This window comes from Oncorhynchus keta, chromosome 32 (genome assembly GCF_023373465.1).
Source record: "Oncorhynchus keta strain PuntledgeMale-10-30-2019 chromosome 32, Oket_V2, whole genome shotgun sequence".
NCBI lineage: Eukaryota > Metazoa > Chordata > Actinopteri > Salmoniformes > Salmonidae > Oncorhynchus > Oncorhynchus keta.
In genome coordinates this window covers 6261980-6279166 of record NC_068452.1, presented here as the reverse complement: position 1 = coordinate 6279166, position 17187 = coordinate 6261980, and the positions used below count along the sequence as shown (strand labels likewise).

General features: G+C 45.4%; 1 protein-coding gene across 7 annotated transcripts in view; it reads left to right on the top strand.

Annotated features, from left to right (window-relative positions):
• The window catches only part of LOC118364938 (regulatory-associated protein of mTOR), a 213873-nt gene that overhangs the window by 100180 nt on the left and 96506 nt on the right, over nt 1-17187 (top strand). For all 7 annotated transcript variants that reach the window (XM_052490562.1, XM_052490559.1, XM_052490558.1 and 4 more), the window contains exon 8: nt 14726-14785. In XM_052490562.1, coding sequence (XP_052346522.1) covers nt 14726-14785 — 60 coding nt within the window. The remainder of the gene's footprint in view (nt 1-14725; nt 14786-17187) is intronic.

The following is a 17187-nucleotide window of genomic DNA, read 5'->3' as shown; positions in this document are numbered from 1 at the left end:
TCTGGCACCACACGGTCAGGTCTCTGAAGACCTCCCTATATGCTGTCTCGTGGTTGTCGGTGATCAGGCCTACCACTGTTGTGTCATCGGCAAATGTAATGATGGTGTTGGAGTCGTGCCTGGCTGTGCAGTCACAAGTGAACAGGGAGTAATCACTTTACTATAATTTGAGCCTGCGGCAAACACTTTCCGTTGCATTATTACACAATTATTACACGATTATTACATGATAGTTAATGTTGTAATTATGCATTGTTACACTGTAACTGGTACATTTCTATTCAATACAGGTACACAAATGCAGTTTCAAGATACCTACACAAAATAGCTACATAAAATGCCTATCAAACTACTTCAATTCAAAGTGTACTGTCTCGATTTTTCATAAAGTGCCCCAGCTATTAACTAATATAATTCATAATCCATTTTTAATCCATAATTGTGTATAATATTATATTAACTAATATAATCCATCAGTTTTACCTTAACTGCAGTGCAATAAAACATTAACTACAGTGTAATAGTACATTTTAAGGTTAAGTGTTATCCACCCAGCTTTATATCCTATTATATCCTATTCTGTTGCAGACAGTAGCATGAACCCATGAAAACAATCCCTTGCTTTTCTTCTGGCTAGTCTTTCCTTCCTAGCAACTGGATCTGTGTGAATCTTTTTTCTGTGCCGTGCAGCCCTCTCCTTATTAGACAACTACATCTACAGTATAAAGAAAATGTGCCTTGAAATACCTTAAAATACTATAAAATAGTTTCAAATGATAATACTCAGTATTCATACAAGTAAATATGAATTGCATGATTAAATGTTGTAAACTAGTGAAAACATGGGATAACAAAGCTACTGTCCTTCAGCATAACGGATGACATAGTGGTATATCATTAAACTTTTGTTGTGCTGATACTGAAGGACGGATTTCATACATAAACATATTTAACAGGCAGTTCCTTGGCCACCTATATAAAGTATAATTACCTTGACCTAGATTATCCTTTTCATATTTAATATAGCTTTTATAAAAAATAACATTAAAAGTATGTTTTCTGTGTTGTACTGAATGACATGCGTTTTTGTTACATTGGTTACTAGAGGGTGAAAAGGTGAAATCATGAAATATTTCAGAGATTTACTCACCTCATCACATTGATACATAATCCAAGATGGCGTAGCAGTCTGACATCAGTTTTCTTGAATATATTTCTTATATATTTTAAATCTCAATTTCCAATTACAGACTGAACATACTCTCCTGCAGTCTGCCTCATCCATTGTGGTATGGATCTGTTATTTTTTCACTTTGGAACCAGAACCCCCATCAGAAGCTAGCCAGCTTACTAGCTAGTAGTCAGTTAGCCACTGCTAGCGGTCATTACAGTTAACTCGGACATCAGCCATCCTCAGCCAGGTCAGTTCCTGCCAGTCTGCACAGGGCGATATCAACCCGGAGTATATCGGACTGCTTTTTATCTACCACATCTCCGGATTCCTTCAGCAAGCTCTGAACCTTTACACCGGATCATTGCAGCTAGCTAGATGCTATCCGAGTGGCTACTCCTGGCTAACGTCTCTGTCCCGAAGCAAGCACCAGTTAGCCCGTAGCTAGGCCCATCTCCTGGCTACCCGAAGAGGTCCATCAGCCGATTCTTGAGCTACAATACCTATTTTGCCAATTGGCCTGGACCCTTTAACTGCCGACACGGAGCCCCGCCGATCCATCACGACTGGTCTGCCAACGTAACCGTCCGAGGGGGTTTCAACAGGCTCTATCGTTGTGACGTCTCCCGGAGGCCCATCTGCTAGCCTGCTAGCCCCGACCCGCTAGCCGTCTGAATTGCCTTGTCTCCAGCTCACCTAGCTACTCACTGGACCCTATGATCACTTGGCTACACATGCCTGTCCCTAATTTCAATATGCCTTCACTATTGCTGTTTTGGTTAGTGATTACTGTCTTATTTCAACATAGAACCTCCAGCCCTGCTCAATATGCCCTTTTGTTCCACTCCCCACACATGCGGTGACCTCACCTGGCTTAATTGGTGCCTCTAGAGGCAAAACCTCTAGAGGCACTCAACGCCTAGGTTTACCTCCACTGTACTCACATCCTACCATACCCTTGTCTGTACATTATGCCTTGAATCTATTTTTCCGCGCCCAGAAATCTGCTCTTTTTACTCTCTGTACCGAACACACTAGACGACCAGTTCTAATGTCTTTAGCTATACCCTTATCCTACAGAGGGTCTTCAATGGGTCTTCTTTGTGATGTCACATGATTCGCATCATGATTCGCAAATTACTTTTTACCTTTGTTATACTGAATGACATTGAAGCGCAAAAGTTATTCAAGTTTTTAAATATTTTTTAGATAGAGTATGTTGCCCATTATTCTATATATTGTTGCAAACACTAACACAATTATGCCATGGGTGTTCATTTATATTTTTAGGATGAATTTCTACATTTTTCAAAGCCTTGTCATTAGAATTTTAACCCGGACAGTTACACTGAAGGACATTTTGACACTTTAGAGCTCAATAACTCCCTTAATTTAGTAGTTTGCAGCACAAATATTTCTGGGTTAAAAGAAGGGTAAGAGTTGAGTGGTTTTATTTTATATTTATGTTTTATGTTAAATGAATGGCCTTCGGACACCAAATTTACATGTCTCGTCTTTGACCCATATATAAAATACATTTTCTGGATGGAAGAAGGCTTTCAGTGTAAAATGCAATGACTAAAACCCAAATATAAAGTGTGTAGAAAGGATAATGAACCTATATATTTGAAAATAATATATTTGAGATCTAACAATTACCAAAATAACAGCTAGGCAGTTAGGGAGAATGCATAGACTTGCTTTCAATGAGAATGACAAACCTATAGCACATTTCTTTGTACATTTGGTCGGGTTGTCCAAAGCTACATATTGCACCTCTCTCCCAAGCAAATTTCCTGCAATTTTATGCATTTTGCCATGGCTGATGCAGTGTTATTTTTCTCAAACAATAAAACCAATAGTGCTAAATTCATTGTTTGGTGAATTTTCTATGCTTCCCATTAAGTTACATTTTTGTCTTTTATTTTCGTTTTTGTACACCAACTGAAACAAAATACAATATTTTTGGTTATGGAAAATATAATTCAGTGGTCTATAGGTGGTACAAGGATTTTCTACACTACACATTCTTGTTTTGTCATGTAAACTGAAATTAGGTGAACCATTTGAAGTTTTGCAACCAGGAAATGGCGGTGCAATACCTGCATAGTCCCTAACAGCTGTCATTCGAATACCATACAGCATTGTGAAGTGGAGAACCTGAGCTCTGACGTCTTGTATAGCATGTTACAGTACTGCCACTGCATTCCAATGTAGGCGCTTAACAATTACAAATCTGCCATTTTTTAAATACTCAAATATGGGAAGGGCTACCAATCAGGAAGTGTTCGGTACTGAAAGACCACTGCATTATTTGATCTCTTATTCTGTGAACTACAATACCCAGCTTACCCTTTTCCATCTCCTGCTAAAGTAGTAGTGTTGTAGTTTGAATGGATATTTGGGTGTGTTGTTTTTATGTGAATTTCTTTTAGTGTTTGGCACTGTTCGGGGTTCAGACGGTGACAATTCTAGTACAAAAAGAAAGTATTGGCAAGAATTCTGCAAAGTCACGCACACACATAACATGCAAAGTCTCATCACTCTAACATATTGTTTTTCTATCAATGGTGTAGTATAGCTTAATGGGTAAGTCAAATCTCAGTTTCTGAGAAAAAGTGAGACTGGAGTAGACGTTTCCTCTGTCAATTATCTTTTCATGCTCAAAGGATCCATTATAGTGAGTGCGATGCGTTGGCGTACAATAATACCATTGGGGAAGGAAGACATTTGTTAGGCATATAATTCACATTTCTTTGCAATTTTCATTCTTTGGTTGAGACATTTCAACTGAGGTCTCGGTGGTAGGTTTTCCATTTCCCTTTTATTATACATCTCTCTTGGTATTTGTATTGTGTCTTGGTTAAATTTCAACCCCAACATCTAATATTATCATGGCCACCTAATCCTTTGTTCCCAATTGGCTCATTTGACTACTCAACTTATCTGGTAGAAATAAAGGTCAGTGATGAAATAATAACGGTAGATAATATTTATATAGCCAAGTACCAAATTGCTTAAGGATTTGATAGTCTTTGAGTAAAGCTATTGGATGGGTCATAACAAAGAATGATTTCCAATACCAGAAATATCCATTATCAGCCCTGTCTCGAGACTGCAGTGAAATCTGCCTCTCTATTTCTGTAGATCTACCTCTCTCCCTTCCATGCTGAAAGAGACATGTGCTTCTCTCCTTAGCTAAGTGCATTCAGCACTGCAGTGAGAAAAACAGACGAACAGGCTCACTAAGTCGTGATGGCTTACCTCAGCTTCCAAACCTGCAATTTTAAAAATAAAATAAAAGCAGAGGGAAGAGAAAAAGAGGGAGGTGGAATGAGAGAAAAAACTAATATAGGAAAAGTGAGAGTCAGAAAGAGGGGTTCCTTGCTCACCAGAGCAGAAAATCATTACTGATAGAGTACTATCTTCAAGGGCTTTCCCCAACGTTGAGAGAGAGGGTGGCTACGGCAATGGAAGGGGAAAGGAGAAGAGCAGAGATGGTGAGAAAACGGGAAAGGATGGAACAAGAGGGGATGAAAAGGAAGGGAAAGGTATGAGGGAGGAAAGGAGGAAGGAATGGAGAAATGAGGGGAAAAGAAAGAAGGGTGAGAAAGATCTGAGGAGGTTGGAATGAAGGGGAGAAGGAGGGTTAAATAAGGAAAGGAAATGAAGATAGTGATTCTTGAGGGACTCAGCATGCATATCAGATAGTTAGGAGCCAGTCATGACCCCGTGTGACTGTGAGGAGCTGAGAAGCACCATCTTCCTGCTGAATCTTTAAACAAGACTTCTGGTCTGCTGCCAACACCTTGACAGCTGACTGCCTGAATATCCTGGAACTCTCCTCACGCCAACTCCACCACCTGGGCATGGTGTGTGTTAGCTAAGGAGCCTAGGTCTCACACTCACGCAAGCACACACCGGCATACTCAGTCACACACACATAACAGAAAAAGATAGCACACAAATGTGCATGCTTGTGTGTGTGTGCACGTGAGACCTTAACTTCCCTCTTGAAAACTTGGACAGCCGTTCCAGCAACCTCCAGTATCATCTTGTCATTATCTATAATGCTTTGCATGACGGTACACCTTCAAAAGGCAAGGCACTGATCAATTCTGAATGAAAATGCGTCAGCATGGAGCTGCATTATCTGGTCTTACATTCCTTTCATTTGCCTAGATATCTGTTGACACACACCAATGTTTTGCACTCGTTTAAAACTAACAAAACTCATTCTCGGTCCTCACATCTCCTTAGCCTATAGGGGGAAGGAGGAAACAAGTGAGGAGGGTGGAACACACACACACTTCCTGTACAATCTCTGGAGCGTGGACTCAATATGGGAAAGGTTAATGGGACTGTACTCTTTCCTCTTTGTCCTTGTCTGTGGGTGACATCACAATGGGGAAGCAAAGCATTGCTTAACCTCATGTTCTATGACCTTGCGCTAGTACTGCACATTCAGCTTTGTTTCAACAGACCGAAACGGGAATGTAATGGGTGCAGGAAGTTGTTTTTCCTCATAAAACCTCATAATGCCTCAGAACACTTTTAACTACCTCAGACTACCTTCGCGGCCCTGTGCGAAAACACATTGCCGTTCTGAATGCATCTCTGCATTTTCAAAATTCTATAGCAATGCAACCCGCGGGCCTTGAACCAGATCCAATAATATACATGATACATATACGGCTCTGCCCTCGAACCATAGAAATTAATAAAGATAGGTTATGCCTTGAACATCCTTGAGACGTAAGCCCTGAACCTACTGGGACTGTTTCTCTGTATGAATAACCATTTAGCCTCTAATAGTGTAGATCTCATTAGAGATCGACCGATTCTGATTTTTCAACGCCTATTTTTTAAATATTTTTTATTTATTTTTATTTCACCTTTATTGAAACCAGGTAGGCTACTTGAGAACAAGTTCTCATTTGCAACTGCGACCTGGCCAAGATAAAGCATAGCAGTGTGAGCAGACAACACAGTAGAAAAAAAGGGGAGTCTATATACAATGTGTGCAAAAGGCATGAGGTAGGCGAATAATTACAATTTTGCAGATTAACACTGAAGTGATAAATGATCAGATGGTCATGTACAGGTAGAGATATTGGTGTGCAAAAGAGCAGAAAAGTAAATAAATAAAAACAGTATGGGGATGAGGTAGGTGAAAATGGGTGGGCTATTTACCAATGTACAGCTGCAGCGATCGGTTAGCTGCTCAGATAGCTGATGTTTGAAGTTGGTGAGGGAGATAAAAGTCCAGCTTCAGCGATTTTTGCAGTTCGTTCCAGTCACAGGCAGCAGAGTACTGGAACGAAAGGCGGCCAAATGAGGTGGCTTTAGGGATGATCAGTGAGATACACCTGCTGGAGCGCGTGCTACGGATGGGTGTTGCCATCGTGACCAGTGAACTGAGATAAGGCGGAGCTTTACCTAGCATGGACTTGTAGATGACCTGAAGCCAGTGGGTCTGGCGACGAATATGTAGCGAGGGCCAGCCGACTAGCGCATACAAGTCGCAGTGGTGGGTGGTATAAGGTGCTTTAGTGACAAAACGGATGGCACTGTGATAGACTGCATCCAGTTTGCTGAGTAGAGTGTTGGAAGCCATTTTGTAGATGACATCGCCGAAGTCGAGGATCGGTAGGATAGTCAATTTTACTAGGGTAAGCTTGGCGGCGTGAGTGAAGGAGGCTTAGTTGCGGAATAGAAAGCCGACTCTTGATTTGATTTTCGATTGGAGATGTTTGATATGAGTCTGGAAGGAGAGTTTGCAGTCTAGCCAGACACCTAGGTACTTATAGATGTCCACATATTCAAGGTCGGAACCATCCAGGGTGGTGATGCTAGTCGGGCATGCGGGTGCAGGCAGCGATCGGTTGAAAAGCATGCATTTGGTTTTACTAGCGTTTAAGAGCAGTTGGAGGCCACGTAAGGAGTGTTGTATGGCATTGAAACTCGTTTGGAGGTTAGATAGCACAGTGTCCAATGACGGGCCGAAAGTATATAGAATGATGTCGTTTGCGTAGAGGTGGATCAGGGAATCGCCCGCAGCAAGAGCAACATCATTGATATATACAGAGAAAAGAGTCGGCCCGAGAATTGAACCCTGTGGCACCCCCATAGAGTCTGCCAGAGGACCGGACAGCATGCCCTCCGATTTGACACACTGTACTCTGTCTGCAAAGTAATTGGTGAACCAGGCAAGGCAGTCATCCGAAAAACCGAGGCTACTGCCAATAAGAATATGGTGATTGACAATCGAAAGCCTTGCCAAGGTCGATGAAGACGGCTGCACAGTACTGTCTTTTATCGATGGCGGTTATGATATCGTTTAGTACCTTGAGTGTGGCTGAGGTGCACCCGTGACCGGCTCGGAAACCAGATTGCACAGCGGAGAAGGTACGGTGGGATTCGAGATGGTCAGTGACCTGTTTGTTGACTTGGCTTTCGAAGACCTTAGATAGGCAGGGCAGGATGGATATAGGTCTGTAACAGTTTGGGTCCAGGGTTTCTCCCCCTTTGAAGAGGGGGATGACTGCGGCAGCTTTCCAATCCTTGGGGATCTCAGACGATATGAAAGAGAGGTTGAACAGGCTGGTAATAGGGGTTGCGACAATGGCGGCAGATAGTTTCAGAAATAGAGGGTCCAGATTGTCAAGCCCAGCTGATTTGTACGGGTCCAGGTTTTGCAGCTCTTTCAGAACATCTGTTATCTGGATTTGGGTAAAGGAGAACCTGGAGAGGCTTGGGCGAGGAGCTGCGGGGGGGGGGCTGAGCTGTTGGCCGAGGTTGGAGTAGCCAGGCGGAAGGCATGGCCAGCCGTTGAGAAATGTTTATTGAAGTTTTCGATAATCATGGATTTATCGGTGGTGACAGTGTTACCTAGCCTCAGTGCAGTGGGCAGCTGGGAGGAGGTGCTCTTGTTCTCCATGGACTTCACAGTGTCCCAGAACTTTTTGGAGTTGGAGCTGCAGGATGCAAACTTCTGCCTGAAGAAGCTGGCCTTAGCTTTCCTGACTGACTGCGTGTATTGATTCCTGACTTCCCTGAACAGTTGCATATCACGGGGACTATTTGATGCTATTGCAGTCCGCCACAGGATGTTTTTGTGCTGGTCGAGGGCAGTCAGGTCTGGAGTGAAACAAGGGCTTTATCTGTTCTTAGTTCTGCATTTTTGAACGGAGCATGCTTATCTAAAATGGTGAGGAAGTTACTTTTAAAGAATGACCAGGCATCCTCAACTGACGGGATGAGGTCAGTTCCAGGATTAGAAAGGCCTGCTCACAGAAGTGTTTTAGGGAGCGTTTGACAGTGATGAGGGGTGGTCGTTTGACTGCGGCTCCGTGGCGGATACAGGCAATGAGGCAGTGATCGCTGAGATCCTGGTTGTAGACAGCGGAGGTGTATTTGGATGGCCAGTTGGTCAGGATGACGTCTATGAGGGTGCCCTTGTTTACAGAGTTAGGGTTGTACCTGGTGGATTCCTTGATTATTTGTGTGAGATTGAGGGTATCTAGCTTAGATTGTAAGACTGCCGGGGTGTTAAGCATATCCCAGTTTAGGTCACCTAACAGAACAAACTCTGAAGCTAGATGTGGGGCGATCAATTCACAAATGGTGTCCAGGGCACAGCTGGGAGCTGAGGGGGGTCGGTAGCAGGCGGCAACAGTGAGAGACTTATTTCTGGAGAGAGTAATTTTCAAAATTAGTAGTTCGAACTGTTTAGGTATGGACCAGGAAAGTATGACATTACTTTGCAGGCTATCTCTGCAGTAGACTGCAACTCCTCCCCCTTTGGCAGTTCTATCTTGACGGAAGATGTTATAGTTTGGTATGGAAATCTCTGAATTTTTGGTGGCCTTCCTGAGCTAGGATTCAGACACGGCAAGGACATCAGGGTTCGCAGAGTGTGCTAAAGCAGTGAGTAAAACAAACTTAGGGAGGAGGCTTCTGATGTTGACATGCATGAAACCAAGGCTTTTTCGATCACAGAAGTCAACAAATGAGGGTGCCTGGGGACATGCAGGGCCTGGGTTTACCTCCACATCACCCGCGGAACAGAGAAGGAGTAGTATGAGGGTGCGGCTAAAGGCTATCAAAACTGGTCGCCTAGAGCGTTGGGGACAGAGAATAAGAGGAGCAGGTTTCTGGGCATGGTAGAATATATTCAGGGCATAATGCGCAGACAGGGGTATGGTGGGGTGCGGGTACAATGGAGGTAAGCCCAGGCACTGGGTGATGATGAGAGAGGTTGTATCTCTGGACATGCTGGTTGTAATGGGTGAGGTCACCGCATGTGTGGGAGGTGGGACAAAGGAGGTAACAGGGGTATGAAGAGTGGAACTAAGGGGCTCCATTGTGAACTAAAACAATTATAACTAACCTGAACAACAGTATACAAGGCATATTGACATTTGAGAGAGACTTACAGCGAGGCATACAATAATCACAGGTGTTGAATTGGGAAAGCTAGCTAAAACAGTAGGTGAGACAACAACAGCTAATCAGCTAGCACAACAAACAGCAGGTAAAATGGCGTTGACTAGGCAACGGGGCCGACAGATAAAACAAACAAGCAGAATGGAGTACCGTGATTAATGGACAGTCCAGCGTGCATCAGCTATGTAGCCAAGAGATCAGTGTCCAGGGGGCAGCGGTGGATGGGCAGGGAAGCTGGACTGGTGAGTGTTATCCAGGTTAAAAAAAACTAACTAAACTAATGACTAAATAGCTTGTAGCTAGTTAGCTGGTTAGCGTCTGGAGGTTCTTGAGTGTGTTTTAAAAATAATAGCGATTCCGTATCACATTGGGTGAGGCAGGTTTCCGGAAGGTATAAACAAATTAAAAATCAAAAAGAGAGAGAGTGTAAATATGGGTCTAGTGAGTGTTTGGGACGCGGCGATTCAGACAGTCAGCAGGCCTGTGCTAACAAGCTAACAGTTCGTAGGCCCGGGCTAGACAAGGTAGCAGTTAGCGGACCGAATTAGCTAGCAGGGAGATAGCGAGGTCTAGAGAGTTAGCCTTTGGGGGACGTCGCGATGGGGTGAGTCTGTTTATTCCTCTTCATGCGGTGACATTGATAGACCGGTCTTGGGCCCAGGTATTGTAGCCCAGGAGTATGCTACAGGTGCTCTGGCCGGGCTAGCTTCAAGCTAAGTGGGTGGAAACGCTAGCTAGCTGGTTGTGAAGATCCAGCTGAAAAAAATGTTCCGTTTGCGGTGGGAATCCGGGGATGAAAAATAAATAGGTCCGTTATGCTCTGGTTAGAGTCGCGTTGTTCGAACTGGTGAGAGCTTTCCGGGCTGAGGTTAGCTGATGACCGGTTAGCTGAAGACCGCTAGCATAGCTGGTGGTTAGCTGGCTAGCTTCAGTTGAGCGGTTCCGGTTCCGAAGTGAATATAAATACTTTAGGAAAAATAGCTACATTGGGTGAGGCGGGTTGCAGGAGAGTATTTGGAAGCTTAGGTTTAGCAAAATGTTTTTAAAGAGATATGCGAAGAAAAATGTGTAAAAAACGAAAGAGAAACAATATATACATGGGACATGACACGACAGGACGACTTACTGCTACGCCAATACCGATTATTGGAGGACCAAAAAATGCAGATACCGATTAATCGGCCAATTTTTATATATTTGTAATAATGACAATTATAACAATACTGAATGAACAATGAACACTTTATTTTAACTTAATATAATACATAAATAAATATGTTAAATTTGGTTTAAATGATGCAACAGTGTTGGAGAAGAAAGTAAAAGTGCAGTATGTGCCATGTTAAAAAAAAGCTAACATCTAAGTTCCTTACTCAGAACATGAGAACATATGAAAGCTGGTGGTTCCTTTTAACACGAGTCTTCAATATTCCCACTTAAGAAGTTTTAGGGTGTAGGAATTATAGGACTATTTCTCTCTATACATTTCCCATCGACGATTGAATGGATGGAGCGGGAAGCCAGAAGAGGGAAAGGATGGAGCGGGAAGCCAGAAGAGGGAAAGGATGGAGCGGGAAGCCAGAAGAGGGAAAGGATGGAGCGGGAAGCCAGAAGAGGGAAAGGATGGAGCGGGAAGCCAGAAGAGGGAAAGGATGGAGCGGGAAGCCAGAAGAGGGAATGGATGGAGCGGGAAGCCAGAAGAGGGAAAGGATGGAGCGGGAAGCCAGAAGAGGGAAAGGATGGAGCGGGAAGCCAGAAGAGGGAAAGGATGGAGCGGGAAGCCAGAAGAGGGAAAGGATGGAGCGGGAAGCCAGAAGAGGGAATGGATGGAGCGGGAAGCCAGAAGAGGGAATGGATGGAGCGGGAAGCCAGAAGAGGGAAAGGATGGAGCGGGAAGCCAGAAGAGGGAATGGATGGAGCGGGAAGCCAGAAGAGGGAAAGGATGGAGCGGGAAGCCAGAAGAGGGAAAGGATGGAGCGGGAAGCCAGAAGAGGGAAAGGATGGAGCGGGAAGCCAGAAGAGGGAAAGGATGGAGCGGGAAGCCAGAAGAGGGAAAGGATGGAGCGGGAAGCCAGAAGAGGGAAAGGATGGAGCGGGAAGCCAGAAGAGGGAATGGATGGAGCGGGAAGGAAGAGGGAATGGATGGAGCGGGAAGCCAGAAGAGGGAAAGGATGGAGCGGGAAGCCAGAAGAGGGAAAGGATGGAGCGGGAAGCCAGAAGAGGGAAAGGATGGAGCGGGAAGCCAGAAGAGGGAAAGGATGGAGCGGGAAGCCAGAAGAGGGAAAGGATGGAGCGGGAAGCCAGAAGAGGGAAAGGATGGAGCGGGAAGCCAGAAGAGGGAAAGGATGGAGCGGGAAGCCAGAAGAGGGAAAGGATGGAGCGGGAAGCCAGAAGAGGGAAAGGATGGAGCGGGAAGCCAGAAGAGGGAATGGATGGAGCGGGAAGCCAGAAGAGGGAATGGATGGAGCGGGAAGCCAGAAGGGGAAAGGATGGAGCGGGAAGCCAGAAGGGGAAAGGATGGAGCGGGAAGCCAGAAGAGGGAAAGGATGGAGCGGGAAGCCAGAAGAGGGAATGGATGGAGCGGGAAGCCAGAAGAGGGAAAGGATGGAGCTGGAAGCCAGAAGAGGGAAAGGATGGAGCGGGAAGCCAGAAGAGGGAATGGATGGAGCGGGAAGCCAGAAGAGGGAAAGGATGGAGCGTGAAGCCAGAAGAGGGAAAGGATGGAGCGTGAAGCCAGAAGAGGGAAAGGATGGAGCGCGAAGCCAGAAGAGGGAATGGATGGAGCGGGAAGCCAGAAGAGGGAATGGATGGAGCGGGAAGCCAGAAGAGGGAAAGGATGGAGCGTGAAGCCAGAAGAGGGAAAGGATGGAGCGCGAAGCCAGAAGAGGGAATGGATGGAGCGGGAAGCCAGAAGAGGGAATGGATGGAGCGGGAAGCCAGAAGAGGGAATGGATGGAGCGTGAAGCCAGAAGAGGGAAAGAGTTGGAGGACAGGAGGAGGGAAGCAGATGGTGAAAGAGAGACAAAATAATAGAGGCATATAGAGAATTGGAAACTTAGAAGACAATAACAACATGGGGTTGGGAGAGGGGGAGTGGAGGACAGACTGAGGGATTTGGGGTTGGGAGACATGAACACATTCAGAAGGAGAATGTGATGGAGCGAGAGACCGAAGGACGGAGAAGGGAATGGAAGTAGAGCCGCATCGAGGGAAAGATGGAGACAGAGGGAGTCTGGGGAGAGGTGATTGGGGGATGTAATGAGCTGTAGCAGACAGTCTGCTCCGAGGGGACCAACCGAGGCGCTCCGCTCCTCCCTCTACGACCTAGTTTGGGATCCCACCGAGAGGTAGCCGTCTCGCACAGGACCCACACACACTCTTCCTCGCTCTCTCGTTCTCTCTCTCTCTCCCAAGCACGTACGCACAGACATACTCACACGGACCCCCAGTACCACTCCACAAGTTATCTCCACTCCACACTTCTCTCTAGTACAGTACGTCCTCTGACACCCTTCTCCATCTCTTCTCTGTTTTTTATGGCTGTGGATCAAAGTCTCATCTCCTCATGTGTGCTTTGGGAACACTTCAGGCGAGAAGTCCCTTCTCTCTCTCCATCTCTGTCTCTCATTCTGTCTATATGGCCTCTCTATTCATGTTCCCTGTCCTATTTGAGGAGACTCTCGTGTGCCACTTTGACCTCTGTCCTAAAAGTTCATTACCACAACACACACAGTGGGAGACCTGTGTAGCGAGCTCACCATCTGAATGTAATGGCCACCTGAGGTTTGTTGTGGGGAGCTGTTACACGGTGTTAGTTTGACCCTGGTCTGTGTACGTGCTTGAATGTCCAGATGAGAACACGTAGGCTGGACAGCTGGTGGCGAGGTTTCTGCATAATTCAAACGTTGGATTTGTGTAACGCGCGGGCATGAGTGCACACTTACACAACTCACTCACTCACTCACACACACACACACACACACACACAATCCCGACCTCAGACACACACCTGTGTTCCCCTTGATAATAGTGACTAAGCCCCATCTGCGATCCCAACCCAGCTGCTATATTTGCTGCCTCAGCAGTGCTATATAGTGCCTCTCCTCTCCTCTACCTTTTAAACATCACCCTGCTGTGAACGCACTGGACCTGCTACCAGCCGGGCCGGTCCAAGCACGATGATACCCTCTTCACTGTGGTAGTCACAGTGCTGTCTAAATTAGAGGTCGACCGATTATGATTTTTCAACACCGATACCGATTAATCAGACGATTGTCATTTCTTTTTTGTAATAATAACAATTACAACAATACTGAATGAACACTTATTTTAACTTAATATAATACATCAATAAAATCAATCGAATATGCACCGCATCGATTATATGCAGGACACGCTAGATAAACTAGTAATATCAACCATGTGTAGTTAACTAGTGATTATGATTGATTGTTTTTTATAAGATAAGTTTAATGCTAGCTAGCAACTTACCGTGGCTTACTGCATTCGCGTAACAGGCAGGCTCCTCGTGGAGTGCAATGTAATCAGGTGGTTAGAGCGTTGGACTAGTTAACTGTAAGGTTGCAAGATTGAATCCCTCGAGCTGACGAGGTGAACATCTGCCGTTCTGCTCCAGAAACGAGGCACTTAACCCACCGTTCCTAGGCCGTCATTGAAAATAAGAATGTGTTCTTAACTGACTTCCCTAGTTAAATAAAGATTGTCCAAAAATACTGATTTCCGATTGTTATGAAAACTTGAAATCGGCCCTAATTAATCGGCCATTCCGATTAATCGGTCGACCTCTAGTCTAAATAGACCTGGATATACCCTGCATGTATCCCTTTGTGACCTGACCCTCACCTAAACCTCTAGTTCAAAGACCTTATGCTATGCAATTGAAAGTTACTTGTTGTTTCTGTGATATCAAACTTCTTTTCACTGTGAAAACAAAAACGTTTGTGGTTGACACGGCAATGCTTCCATGCAAACGTTCAGCGCTTTACAGATGAATTAAGACCTGAAGCATTTTTTTTTTATATATATAGCATTTTTGTTTGCTTTCTTGCTGCCCTGATTGGACTGGACCTCTGTTTGTGCCCCCAGGTTTTGCATGCAGAAAAGTGCCAAGCTGGTGCCAGGAGTGACCTTGGACCTCATTGAGAAGTAAGTACCGCTGTGGCAACTCTCCTGCTTCCTTTACTTTATATTGCTATTCTTCTTTTGTTCTTTCAGCGAGTAGTGTAGTTTGGACCGATTTTTAAAGCCCCTTTTTTGTTTTGTAAAGATTTTATTTTATTTATTTTTTAATGGATGGATGGATTTGAGTATGTTCTTGTTGTGAGTGATGCAAATGTGCCAGATAAAAGGACGTACAGATGCAATTCCACTCGTTTTGAGAACATCGAAGGCAACTTGCAGCACCTGGAGCTCTTTCTCTATCCCAACTCCACAGAGAGAGGACGTTCACACGCTGACATAACAGTTAAACAAGAGCCGGCGAGACAAACTTTTCACTACTTCAGATTTGGCGAGTCTTTGTCTGACTCAGGCGCACGTTCTCGCTTTCCCTCCAAATACACATGCTGGCTTGTAAACGCGAGCATGACTTTCCCTGCAGCTAATTGTGTGACTCAGTCAGCACATGGCCATGATTCCCTCGGTGTGCTCAGTGTTAACCAGGCCAGAATGGACACACACACACAATCTAGTCCTCCTCTAGAGGTTAATTAGTGTGTTTGGCTAAGGGCTAGTAGAGGCTGAGGGTGTCATTGTGCAGACTCACTGAACGTGTGTGTGTGTGTGTGTGTGTGTGTGTGTGTGTGTGTGTGTGTGTGTGTGTGTGTGTGTGTGTGTGTTAGGGGCTCAGTTCATCGAGTAGAACTCTTTTCCCAGTGTGATGCTGATAGTCACGTTTCACTCCTCTCTCTGCCTAGTCTACACCCCTCCAACACTGGAAGTGTGTTTAGGATTGGCTCCAAACTCCAGAGTTGCCTCTCCTGTGCCCCATAACTCAGGCACCTCAGGCGAACCGCAGCCCGTTCCTCTTTCAAACAATCCCCTCAAACAATCCCCTGTTTTGAAGGAGAGGATACAAGAAGTGTCTCTCTCTCGTCAGGTGGATAAGGTACTCCCTTCCCTCTTGCTCACTGTATGGCTCTCTCTCTCTCTCTCCCTTTGGCATCATGTCTAACTCTCTCGCTCTCTTCCCACCTTCTCTGTAGCTCTCTCTCTTTTCTCCTCTTCCTCTCGCTCGCGCTCTCTGACGTGTGGAGATGCCCCTGTGGAGGTTAAAAGCTGGTTGAGAAATAACCAGAGAGCCTTTCAACTAACAATCAGAGAGATCTCTCTTACTTTGCTTCTCTCGCTCTCTCTCCTCTCTCTCCTCTCTCTCCTCTCTCTCCTCTCTCTCTCTCTCCTCTGCTCTCTCTCCCCTTTTATTCGCCATATCAGTACATCATGGGCCAGTTTTGACAGCTTTGACACCTCTCCCTCCTTACATGTCTCACTGGACTGGAGCGAGGGCTGCGGCGAGAACACATCTAAAGGCACGTCAGGAGGCTCATACGAGCGTCAGTCTTATCGTAGGTTTGTGTCGGAGATTGAGGTCGTGCTGGGAAAACGCTCCCCTCTAAAACACTAGGAAGGTAGCTCTGTCGGCATTCCGACCTGACCCAGATGCAGACCCTGAAGAAATCAAAATGCAGGTCGCGTTTTGAGAGCTTTCTGAGTTTGAGCATGTTTTTGGAGTCCTCGTCTCAAGTGAATGTGTAGTGTATTCCGTAGTGTACTCGTTCAGTATCACCTCGTTCAGAGTTGGTCAGTTGGACACCATCCGACCCAATGTAATCAGTCCGTGCTGGGAAAGGCTTCCCTTCCGAGTGTGTATTTTCTAAGTGACGACGTGCATCTGACCCAGATGCAGACCAAAAAGAAATCAATGTGAGTGGTATTTCAGAGCTTTGCAGATGTTTTAAAAGTGGTGATCTAGTTCAAAATCGGACTTCACCCCCAAAAGGTACTGGAGTCCAGTGCAGAGCAACAAAAGCGCTAATTCATCATGGCCTGTAGCCGTTCCTCTCTTAACAATCACCCAACACCATACCATGTGTGGTTGCCAATGTGCTGCAATGGTAAAAACACCCCTTTCAGAGAGACAGCTTGTTTTAGACCGGTTACTCTGTTTTCTGACGGGCCTGTTCTGTTGGGTCCATAGCAGAGTTCACACCTTGTCACAACACTCGTTTAAAGGACCTTCTCATTTACCTCTGTCTGGAACTTTAAACACGGCTGGTTTTGGTGGCAGTCTCTAAAATGGTTACTAGTCAGTCACTCAAAAAACAAACAAAAAAGTGATATCTGAACGCTGTAACGTTGAATCCCCCTGAACAGGCCCCAGGTGTATTAGTGCGGAGTTGGATCAGAACCCTGAACACACCCTGTGTGGTTCTCCAGGACCGGGGTTTTAGACAGCTCTAATAAGGAGTGGTGCTGAAGCGTTAGCTTCCCGAAGGCTGAGCTGTGTCAGTGTGTGTTTCAGCGCTGGGCCCCAGGACATGGTGACATTT